The 12,041-nt window shown below is 46.9% G+C and overlaps 1 protein-coding gene across 1 annotated transcript; it reads left to right on the top strand.

Annotated features, from left to right (window-relative positions):
• Positions 1–287: 287 nt before the first annotated feature.
• HEBP1 (heme binding protein 1) lies at positions 288–6,377 on the top strand. Its single transcript, XM_086751477.1, has 4 exons — positions 288–432; positions 594–732; positions 2,476–2,656; positions 3,979–6,377. Exons 1-4 carry the CDS (start codon positions 355–357, stop codon positions 4,148–4,150), a joined length of 570 nt encoding a protein of 189 aa, XP_086607603.1. The 5' UTR covers positions 288–354; the 3' UTR covers positions 4,151–6,377.
• Positions 6,378–12,041: the final 5,664 nt, after the last annotated feature.

Raw genomic sequence — 12,041 nt, 5'->3', positions numbered from 1 at the left:
TTGTTTCTTTCAGATTTCCTCTCTCCCTCAGATGAATACCACCTGCTCCCGCACTTTATTACACTTCCCACTTCCCGACGTCCTCCATCACTTCACCCCCGCGGCCGCCGCCTTTCCGCTCCCACGGCCCGCCGCCGCCGCATCTCCCCCCGACCCCACTCCCACCGGTCCCGACTGCACCGGCCCCGCCCCGCTCTCCAAGTCCCGGCCCCGCCTCGGCCGCGGCACAGGCGGCCCTTGGGCGCCCCCTGGGGGCGGTGCGGGGCGCTGCAGGCGGCGGGGCGCCCGACGGGCCCTCCCACCTCGCCCGAGCCCAGCCGAGCCGAGCCGGGCCGGGCCGAGCGGAACGGCAGCATGCTGGGCATGATCAAGAACTCCCTGCTGAGCACGGTGGAGGCATGGCCCTACCGGGTGCTGAGCAAGGGGGAGAAGGTAGGTGGCGGGGCGGGCGGCCGGGCTCGGTTCCCGGAGTTTCCGCGGCGGCCGGGCGGGATAAAGGCGCTGCGAGGAGGAGCGGGTGTCCTCCGGGCAGCAGCTTCCTCCCAGCTCCTCTGGGCAGCTGGCGGCTTCCTCATCGTCGTCTCCTTCCCCAGGAGCAGCTCAGCTACGAGGAGAGGACGTGCGAGGGCGGGCGGTTCGCGGCGGTGGAGGTGGCGGGGAAGCCGTTCGACGAAGCCTCGAAGGAAGGGGTGCTCAAGCTCCTCAAGTACGTCGGAGGAACCAACGACAAGGGTGAGAGATACTCCTCACCCCACGGGGCTTGGTGAATGTTTGTGATTGACCAGCACGAGCAGAGGTTTGGTGAAAGTCTTGGAGGCAATGGCATCGTGGGCCTGCCTGGCTTGTGGGTCCTGGCACCGTGAAATTGTGATGAGGATGGCCCCTCTCTGGGAAAAGTAAACTTGGCAGAGATTAAGGTGTGCCCAGCCAAATCATGCTATGAGTCCACTCCTAACCCATCTCAGTTTCAGGGTAAAAGCTCAAAAATTATTTGTTTAAGCAGGAATGGGTTACCTTGCAGCTGGGATAACGTGAGGACAGACACACGTGTATCTATCGCAGCTCCCTGGGTGAGCAGTAGCTGATGAAATCCTGGGTATCTGAGGCACTTTAGTTCTGTGATGTGCCCTTGTAGGCAGTGAAATAACTTTTATGACCCTGATATTTTATCACATATGCTGGCTATTTTTATTCATGAAAGGGTAATGAACAATGAGCTTGCTTTTTAATAATACTTTGTAATGTTTTAGAATAATTCTTCCAGGTGATTGCTTCTTATTCTCAATTTTCTAAAATACGTGCATCAGTAATCATCCACAGCAGGAGGAGAAGACCATGGAGTAGTTCTGAGGCATATACATTTGCTTGCACACCTTTCTCAGGCATCTCGTAGAGGGAGTTGTATAGTCTGTATGGGAGCTGGATGCAGAGAGAAACAGCGTTTACAGCAGCATGTTTTGGAAAGGTGATGATCGCTGTTGTTGTAGGAGAAAGGGTGCCTTCTCTAACATGTGCCACAGAGACAGGTATGGTATCAAAGCAAAATAGATGAGAAAGATCATAGAATCATAAAATGGTTTTAGTTGGAAGGGACCTTTAAAGGTCATCTAGTCCAACAACCCTGCAAGGAGCAGGGACATCTCCAACCAGATCAGGTTGCTCAGAGTCACGTCCAGCCTGACCTTGAACGTCTCCATGTATGGGGCATCCACCACCTCTCTGGGCAACCTGTTCCATTGCTTCAGCACCCTTATAATGACTTGATCTCAACTGGTTCTGTGGCTGCCTGATCCTGAGGTTTGAAGGTTCCCTACTGCTGAAAGAAGAAGAGAAAATAAAAATATTTTTCAGTGCTATAGGGTACCTCTTGGTAGCAATGAGCAGAAAAGAAGCACGCTGTTCCTGAAGTGGTGGACAGCATGGAGAGTCCTGCTGAAAGCCAGAACAGCTCTGAGTTATGGAGTACTGGGACTTGTGGGATGTCTGGAAGCATTTGGAAGAGTTTAAGGGAAAGCATCTATTACCCAGTATTGGCTATGACCTCAGCACTAAGTGCAGATGATAACAATTTAAATACTGATGTAGATCTGCATGTGCCCCTGACCTGCCCTGGAAGAATAGACCCTGTTGTGTTAGAGGTGATTTGTCAGAAGAACAGAGTGTCTCGGCTGCATGAGCTGCATGGTTTGAGAGCCACAAAAGCAGGACAACTAATAAAAAGCCATCCAGAGGTCACCTGGGGCCCTTATCTCCCTGGATCTTTGTGTAATCTGTGGAGAGATGAGTTTGGCCCAAGCAGAAGCCTAGTGTGGCTCTTCTGCATGCCCCAGAGGACTTCAGTCTTGACTGACTGTACAAGGAGTTCAGTGTGAGGAGTTTTCCTAAACTAAAATTAGCTTTTGTATATCTTCTGTTAATTCTGTGAGTTCCTGAGAACTTTTGACTTCTTTAGTAATGTCTGTATGTCTCTTTCAGGAGTTGGAATGGGCATGACTGCTCCTGTCTCCATCACTGCTTTTCCTGCTGAAGATGGCTCCTTACAGCAGAAAGTGAAGGTCTATCTGCGGATCCCAAGCCAGTTTCAAGCCAACCCTCCTTCTCCTAGTGATGAAAGCATTAAGATTGAAGAGAGACAGGAGATGACCATTTACTCCACGTAAGGAATGCATCCTGTGATTTTAGTCCCAGGAGTTGAGGTCTCTAGCGTGCTCTGGAGAGCAGTGTTAATTTTACCAGGTGACTAGCTGGACAAGGGGTATGTGTGGTAGAAGGAGATGGAGGGGTCTTTCTAGACTGAAGACAGGTGGTTTTTATTATTTTTTATTTTTTAATTATTGGTCATGCTGCATTGATTTGGAATATGGATTTTTTTTTTTCCACTGGGAAAATGAGTGTGAAGATTAGCCCTGAAAGACTTTCTGTTTTACCTGGGGGCGTGAAGAGGAAGAGAGGGTGAATATGAAGGTACTGAGTAATTTCTGATCTCTGAAAACTATTGTTCCCCACTTTCTGGGATCAAGATGATTCTTAGTCATCAAGACTGTCCTTTGGTGTGGTTTGCATCAAACTACAGGTGTCAGCTGAAGCCTCATTTAGATGGACACATGCCAGAATCCATCATGGAAGCAAGCAGCCGTTGCATTGCTTCAAATAATCTTTGAATGTTTTCAACTGTTGACTGACGACCTGGACTCAAACTAGCATCACAATAGCAATAAGCTCTTCACCTTGTATTTAACCCCTTGGATGTTCCCTTGCATCCTTGCTTGAACTATTTTGGCTGACTCTAAACTATCTGGCTCCTCCCTTGCCTGCGACAGCTGCCTGGCCTTTGCTGTGGGCATGGGCCACTTCTGCAAGAACAGGCTGTTTTGTCTCAAACCTTGGCCCTGAGGCAAGGTGGTGAGGGGCAAACTGATGTGGAAACAGTTCCTGTTGGTGGCAGGTCAACATAAACCAGACCAGTTCCAGCCCACCCCTGTTAAATAGAATTGTGGACTGTAATTGCTAACATCTCTGCTGCAACCTCCGCTTTTCCTTGGGCTAGTTAGAGTTTGGCTTCCCTTCATGATCTGGCTTCCAGCAGAAGGTTGTGCACACCACAGCAAACATGGTTGTTGACAGCACTGGTGTAAGGACTGTGGGCTGAGCAGACTTGGAGATAACCTTGTGCTCTAGGAAGCTGTTCATCTGGTAGGGCGTTGGTTCAAAGGGCAAGGCCATTCTGCTGACTGATATATATGAGCCTGAGGCGTCTGTTTAGGGTCTGCCAATGGCTGACTGTGCCCTGGCTGTGTAACTCTTGAGACTTAATCAAAGTGTGCTGGTTCACAAAGAACAGCACCTGCACAAGTGCGTGCTGGACCTTTATCAAAATGCATGGCTAAATATATTGTGGCTATTTATTGTACTCTCTCTCTTCCTTTCTGTGCTATGCCAGGATTGCTCACCTCCTTTCTGTGTTTGGTTTCTTTGCAGGCAGTTTGGTGGCTACGCCAAAGAGGTGGATTACGTGAACTATGCTGCCAAGCTGAAGTCTGCTCTGGGGAGTGAAGCTGCATACCGCAAGGATTTCTACTTCTGCAATGGTTACGACCCCCCTATGAAGCCTTATGGGCGACGCAATGAGGTCTGGTTTGTGAAAGAGTGAGCATCTGGCTTCCTGTGGTGCTGGTTTGCACTGATAACCTCCGCACGCTATGTTCCTGTCCTCTTTGAAATAAACTAACAATTTGGCAGAGGCAGAAAATCATCGTTCCCTCCCTCCACACCTATGCCTTGGTCTTTTATCAACCGACCATTTTAGAAGAACACTTCAGACCCCTCTTATGGTCCTGCTTCTTCATTGCAGACCAGGTCCTCAACCACACAGACTCTTGTGATCTCTCAGTGGCTTGCTTTTATCTCCCTCATGCTCCCAGAGTTCAATGCCGAGACAGCCAAAAATACTTAATTAGCAAGACTGGCGCCTGACAGGAGTCACGTCCAGTGCTGGCAGACTATTAGTCTCACCTGAGGCAGGCAAGAGAACATGACAAAAGTGCATACAGGGAATTTTTTATCTTCTTGAGCTTGCTGCAGCTGTAAAATGCTGCTTTAATCTGTGCCATTCCAAAAGCAGTCTAAAGGGACATGGGTATTGCTATCAACACAGCATGGTGAAAATAAGCATCCTTTACATTGTCTCATAGTGTGCAGGAGAGCAATACTTCTGTCATCTGGCTGCAAAATGTCATTTAGAGGAAGATCCAGTTTTCTCTTTGCAGCTGTCCTCCTGTTGGAGGTGGGACATTTTTGGGTGTGTTATGTCCTGATCTCAACTAGCAGCTGGACAATGTGACATGGAGACCCCAAGATCATTTTGTCACCTTCCTCTTACTTGTGTGTAACATTTCTTTAAAACTAGCCAACACAAGGGACAAAGCTGAAATGTGTGTGGTAATCTCATTGAATTAAAAAAATACAGGCTGTGAAAAAAGCAGGTGCCTATTACTTGTGATCTGAGGGTGCATTTGAAGAATGCTGGACATCTAGTGGAGCTACTGTGGGTGCAGCTCTTTGAAACACCTCTCATCTTGAATGGTGTCAGTTTCTGAAGGGCTACCCAGAGCAGCTGTGTTCTTTAAAGGAGGAGGAAAACTTGACTGTTCTTGAAAACAGGGATTTACATCAAATAGTGAGTAGCCTTTCAGAAACTTCAGATACAATAGTAGAGGTGGGTCTTGTCTTAGGAAGGCGGGCAATGTTTAACTGTTAGGCATCAAGCCAGCATTTTAGCTGTTGGCTCTGCTAAGAGGTTGCCTGTGGTGGGGACATGCTCACATACCATGCCAGCGTGGGTGCCTGTGTAATTTATTACCTCTACTAAAAGAGATGCACTCTTGTAATGCTGAAGTGCCTCAAAGTTCAGGTGCTTTCTGAAAGCCATTTTCCCCCTGGAGCTGGAAGAGATTTGTCAGATGGTATCCCAGTTTCTGGCTGGTCAAGCTGTGACATGTGCCTGCTTTCCAAGAACAAATCTCAGCAGTGAAAGGAGAAAACCTGAGGTTCTGACGTGTTTCCCTTTTCTGTCTTGCTAAGCCATATAAAAGCTTTGCTGCGGACCTCACAAGAGTCACCTGCATGCAAGAGCAGCTAGTCAGGATGGGTGAAAAGAGCAGATATCATTTAATTTTCAAAAAAAAAAAAAAAAACCAAGGGAAGAGCTATGGGCTGCAGTTAGTGATTGCAGTGCCAGGAGGAGAATCAAAGGGGAGATCAAGGCAGATAAAGAGTTAGGCCTTTGAAGGAGTTTTTTGAGGAGCGAAGGCCATCCATGAATTGAAAGTGACCTATTCATGTCCCAGATTATTTTTACTTGTGTGGATGAGGAATGGAGGGGCACAGTGCTGTTCAGTTTATGCATTCCCAAGTTCATTTTGTAACTTGTGTATAAACTGTGGACGCAGTCCTTTCTGGCTACTGGTGATAAATATCCTGCAGTGATCAATATCCTGAAATTTCTCAAAATTTCTTCTGTGAAATCAGAGATGTTAGGGAGATGAATAGTGAATCTGGTATGAACAGAGATGCACATCTCAACAGCATGGTTTTGGGTTTTTTTTTTTGTTTTTTTTTTTTTTTAATAATATGCATACACTCTTTCTGAATAGAGAGCAAGAGCTTCTGACCCAGTGGTGAGAGTAGTCGCATCTGTAGGCTCTGCCTGTGCAGCCCTGCTGCTGGCCTCTTGCATGCAGTAGGCAGGATACAGTTTCATAAACAGTGTTAAGTGATATCAAAAGCTTATTGCCTTTTCTTCCACACACAAAGATGCCTGTGTTCTGTCTACATTTTCTAGAGTTTTTAAATAAATAAAATAATATAATGATATGCAATTTTTGTGCTGATCATTGACTTTGTGAGCTCAGTGGGAGTTGTTGATTTGAAAGACTTTAGATTGCCAGTTTATCTTTCTGTTTGGGGTATTAATCACGTCACAGCATCTGTAATCATAATGGTTTTTTTTCCAGTAAATTGCTATTTTAAGGATCCTGGTGTGGCCCTGCATTGTCTGACTGCGTAAGATGGGATCTGATGAAGTAATCTCCTCCTTTGTTGGTTCCAGCCACTGAGAGACTTTGACTAATGTATTTGTGTTAATGTAGAAACTAGAAAATTGTATTTTCACTTGTGTGTTCCTGTGACTGGAGTTCACAGGCAGTGTTCAGGCAAATATTCATGACTGGTTTTCAACATGACCTACTGCCTGGAAGTGTTAGACTTCAGTTGTCATATTGAGGTCCATCTAGCTCAGTGTCCTGGACAGTAGTGGACACCTGAGACAGGTCATAGGATTGTTGCAACTGTGGGCTGATATGTCCTCTAAATACTCCCTCATCTTTAGTACAGTGTGGCTCAGGGATATTTGTTATTGTGCTTGGTAGACCCTGATAGACTTTATGCCATGCTTTTGTCCAGTTGCTTTTTAGACTAGGTAAGCTTACTATCTGCAGCATCCTTTTGTCCTATGGCAAGAAGTTCCTTGCGTGTGGAAGGGCAGAAATACTCTTTGTCTGAGGGTTTCCAGCCGATTGTCTCTCTGCTCCGTAAGCAGCTAGGTCAGCCAGCTTTCTGATATGCCTCCGTCACTGTGGATGCTTGTTTGTTTGGACAGCCAGACTTGTCGTTGACATTAGAGGGTTTCCAGCAACCTCTTTGTGCTGGGGCCAGGAGTCAGAGGTGCGCTCTGGATTTTGCCCTGAGGCCAGCGTGGTCTCAGCTGCTCCGTTACACACAATTGACTCCTGAACTAATGTTTTTTAAAAAAAAAAAAAAAAAGATTTTTATCTGTCCCTCCAGTATTTGTTCTCCGAGGAATAATAGTGCAGTAGATTGCCTGGAGACCTCCTCACTTCTCTTCTGTGCCTGTGTAGTGCCATTTTCTGTCTCCAGCAAAATGAAATGGGGACATTTTGATGCTTTTCTGATGTTTGACAGGGAGTCATGATGTTAACAGTAGTGCGTGGATTTAAGAAGACCATGTAGGGGAAACTGGAAGAAGGATGTTTCTTCTTGCTTAGGCACCTCGGTGCTGTTGGCGGCTGCCTTGCTGGGTTGCTGAGGTGCAGTGGGCATGCGCAGCGAAGGCTGCATTGCTGCCCCCGGCCTCTCTCCCATCATCCCGCTTGGCGGGGAAGGGGAGTACCTCCAAATGCCTGCACTTGGTGCTGAGCTGGACAGGCTTAGCGGGGTAACGCCTTGGGAATTATCTCTGCCTTCCAGAGACAGGAGTGGCCTTGCTGCTGATTAGCAGCCAGGCAGGTCCCTCCCAGCACAGTGTGGAGCACAGTGTGGGTGTGACAGCAATAGGGCTGGCCACAGGAAGGGCCACATTTAAACAGAGCCAAATTCAAAAGCCTAATCTTGATGGGAATTACACACATGCCATGTAGATTTAGACATACTGAATATGCTGGCTTCCTAAGCGGCCCCACTTGTTAGTAATATAATCTGTGAGAGTTTTTCTGCTGGCCTCAACAGTGGCAATCCATATATATTTATATATATGTCCATGTGTACCTGTATAAATATGTGTATATGTACACATATACACAGGTATGTAGTGTATGTGTAGGGGTCTCCAGACCCCCTGCTTTCATCTGTTGGTTGGCTTCTGCTGTCAGTGAATAACTTGCTAATGCAAACACAGCCACAGGGTGAGCATTTGCAGACCAAGATTTTAAGTTTCCTAGAATGAGAGCTTTGTTAGCTTCTGGAAGAAGTACTTTCTTCTGTAGACACATGCCTAAATATATCTAACACTGCATTAAGAAGAAGACAGCCTTTATAAAAGAGCTAATTGGTTAAGTTGTCCATATAAATCTAGCCAGACTTATAATACTCTAGTCACTTTGAGGGGATGGACGATTTATGGTGAGCGGGGAAGTAACATCATTATTTCCCCATTTTCATCAATCACCATGGCAAAGGGCGCATGAGCAGCTATTGTGCTTGTGGTAGCAAATTTTCAGCTTTGCAAAGCTGCCTGAAGGCGATGGGACAGGGGAAGAAGATGGTGGCTCCTAGCTCACATGGTCCCCCCTGCTGTAATTACAGTAATACCTCTTTTACAATAGCACTCCGAGCAGCAACTCTCTTTCTTCTGTGACAGCATTTCAGCCACACTGAGCTAAAAAAGAAATGCATCTCTTTTAACGGGACCATAAGTAGCTTTGGATGTATAACGCCTCTATAAAACTGCTTGGCAACATGATTTATTGGAGCAGGATCAGTGGTAAAAGTGACTTATCTGACAGTAATGGATGAAACACTTCCAGTGTAGCTACTCTGTCTCTGCTTGGTGCCTATGCCAACAGCAGGCTGGTTTTGTCAGCTCATTCATAATCTCTGCTTTGCTCTCAGCAGAGTCTGTTGCACAAGACAGGTTTCAGCCATGGCGAATGCTATTTTCCTAGTCCTCTGTGGGAGCTGCTGCAGAAGATGGGTCAGTGCAAATGCAGCTTGATTCCCAAGGTGCCGTCTGTCTAATTCCACATCCTTACCCCATGCCTAGGTGGAGAGCTGCATGCGTGCAGCCCATCCTCAAGTTTCCGTTAGGAGAAACTTAAGTGAATGGGTTGGAAGGAGCTGCACTGTTCTTAGACTGAGTGTGAGGTCTGGCTGATCAGCAGCCCAAGGTGCCAGGATGGCCTTAGACGTGTCTTCTATGCAGTCTCAGTGAGAAGACTGGGTGGAGGAGCCTGAATTCTCAGATTGGTGCAGATTTTTCAAAAGTGAAAGATCCCAGAAACCAAATCCTGAAAGATACCACTGGGATTTGGGTGTTTCAGTGTCTTTGAGGATCTGAATTCTCATGTGTTTAGATCAACTCACAGCCATGTACCAAGCATACGATCAGGCCAGTGCCTCCTGTTTTACATCCCCTGCAGCCTGGCCTGAAGTGTGGATTTAGAAGTGCCATGGGCCTTCTCCCACTCTGGGATCCCACAGGCTGATGCCACTGGACACTGTAAGCTGTGAGCTTCTCACCAACCCCACTTGCTTTGTGAGACCAAGAAGCAGCAGAGATGCTCTGGAGCTGTGAGGCCATCGAGAGGCAGCTGGTGCGGAAAAGCGGTTCCTCAGCCATACGCTGCAGCACCCTGACCTGTGTCGTGACTTGGCTGACAGTGTGAGGTTGGATGTGCGGTGTCACATGGGCAGTGTGACCCGACACTGGGGCTCCCGGTGGTGGGAGAGCAGAGCCCATTCTTCTGCTACGTGGGCAGCTGCACCACCCCCCCTCCCCGGGCCTGGACTTGGAAGCTAAGTGGGTCTGGGTCTAAGTGAGGTGTGTGTTATCTTCAGCACATACTTCTGTTATCCCAAGGGAAAACAGAAGCGTTGCCATGGCAACTGCTCTCCCTTGAGTATTTTTGCAGAGCTTTCCAAACTTATCAATTTTTTTTTTTATATCCCTAGTGCTTAATTTAACACCTTTCCTAACTGGAGTCCGAAAAAGCAATTGAAACATCTTCTATCGTTAGACAAAGAGTTCAGTCACCTTCCCACATGACTGATGAAATAAAAGATCAACAGAATTGAATGTTGCTGTAAGAGAGGAGAGGATCTGAAATTTGAAATACATTTTACTCAGACAAATTAAACAAATGAAACCTTTTTCCCAAAGCAAAGCATTGAAATGAAAGGCAGTGTATAGCACGACAATTTTGGGCACACTTTCCTGCTGGCAGATCTTTCTAGCTGTTTAATCACTGATCACAGAGTTTCTCAATCCTCTTTATGACTCAGCTTTGCCAAGAAACGTCTTTCAAAATTAACATGTGCTGGTTCATTGAAATCCCTTTCATAAGCTGTAGTGTTATTTAGCCAGGGTACCTCAAAGGGGATGGTTACTGTATTTATTTGGGGAAATTAAGTTCATATAAAACCATGCCTCTCATTCTCCAGTGCCTTGCTTCCACCTGCGCACCGATACCCATGCATGGGAAAATCCAAGGGGAAGGAAAAATGCTGTGGAGGTGTAGGAGGGAGAGGGCTGATGCCGTGGCTGTGCTGTTTCAGGGAAGGGTGATGTGAGAGTGGTCGATTTGACATAGTGCCTTGGCTGCCCCATAACTCACGTAGTGTCCCTTTGCCTTGGCGGGTGTTGGAAGGGGAGACTGCCAAACCCCTTCCAACAGGGTTTATGCTGTGATGGCTGCAACACAGTTAAACACAGGAGAGGAACCAGAGATGCTGCTTTGAGCCAGACCATGTCTCCTCCCTACACCAGGGCCCAGGGAACAAAGATCTCCCTGGAAATCTCAAGCATGACTCTACTCCTGCTGTGTTGCCATCTGCTTTGTGCAAGACTTTGATGTATGTCTTCACAGAGAGCAATGCTCTTTTCTCCAAGGACATCCTCAGCACTGCTTCCCAGGAGGGGTGAAATCCTGAGCCGCAAGAGCAGCTGAGACCGCTCTGAGCACCCTTCCCTGCCTCAGGGAGGGGAAGAATAGAAACGCCGATTTTATGAGATACCGTTTCTTGGGAACCTGGCCTAAAACACCCTCCAGTTGGGAAGCTGCCCAGCCGATTTCAAAACAAGGAAAGCAGTCTTGCAGGTTTGGGAGTGCTTGCTTGATTTGAATAGGAAAACAGATTTTGGAGGAAAGATAGCTGAAAAAAACAGGTATAGTTTCAGGCACATGGGTGTGCCCAGAGGCGGTTTTGTTCTTCCCAGGTGTATTTGCTGGTCTGACCGTGCGTTGACCCTTACGTAGCTTCATGCCTCACCTCTCTCATCTCCCTAGGCATGGCGGTGGCACTGTTCACCTTCAGAGCAGGCAGTGCCCTGTTTCCTGCTTCTCTCCTCAGTTGCACACTCCAGGCATGGATGGTATCAGCTTGTTGATGATTGCACAGAAGATCTTTCTCTGGATCCAGGAATGACGTCCCAGTCTTGAACCAAGAGAGTTATTGGGCTGGAGACAGCTCTCCACAGAGCTAGTTTGTTAACAGGAGGCAGGAGTTCATTTATTTCACATTGCAATGGTGCTATTTCTGAACAAGAGAGAAAAACGTAAGATTTTTCTGTAGCGTATGATTTACTTTTTGGTTAAAAAAAAAATATTTATTTTGAATGGAAGCCCAGAATGCACAGAATGTAGCAAAAAAAATTGCATAGATACGGACAGGGATTTTTTTTTTTTTTCACCTTTCAAATTACTCTTGCTCCTGATGGTAAGGCAGTAGCATTTGAAAAGGCTCTGGATATTTTCCCTTCCCCTGTAAAGAAATATGTGAAAATAACAATCCTAGAGAGACACTGGAGGCAGCTGCTTCCAGATAACTCTACTGAAAGCAGCAATATATGACCAAGCACATCAGGGAGATGAGGAAACTGTCCTGGGAACTGCCACCCAGCCAGAGAGTTTCCCAGTGACTACAGCTCCCTGTCCTGGGAGATGCAACAAGGGGATGCATGGGAGCTCCCCAGACAGTCCTGATGCAAAGATTTTGTTTTCCAAAATATTTGATCCCATTATCCATGAATC

Source organism: Chlamydotis macqueenii, chromosome 1, assembly GCF_036417535.1.
Source record: "Chlamydotis macqueenii isolate bChlMac1 chromosome 1, bChlMac1.mat, whole genome shotgun sequence".
Taxonomy (NCBI): domain Eukaryota; kingdom Metazoa; phylum Chordata; class Aves; order Otidiformes; family Otididae; genus Chlamydotis; species Chlamydotis macqueenii.
This window is presented reverse-complemented; position numbering and strand designations above follow the sequence as displayed.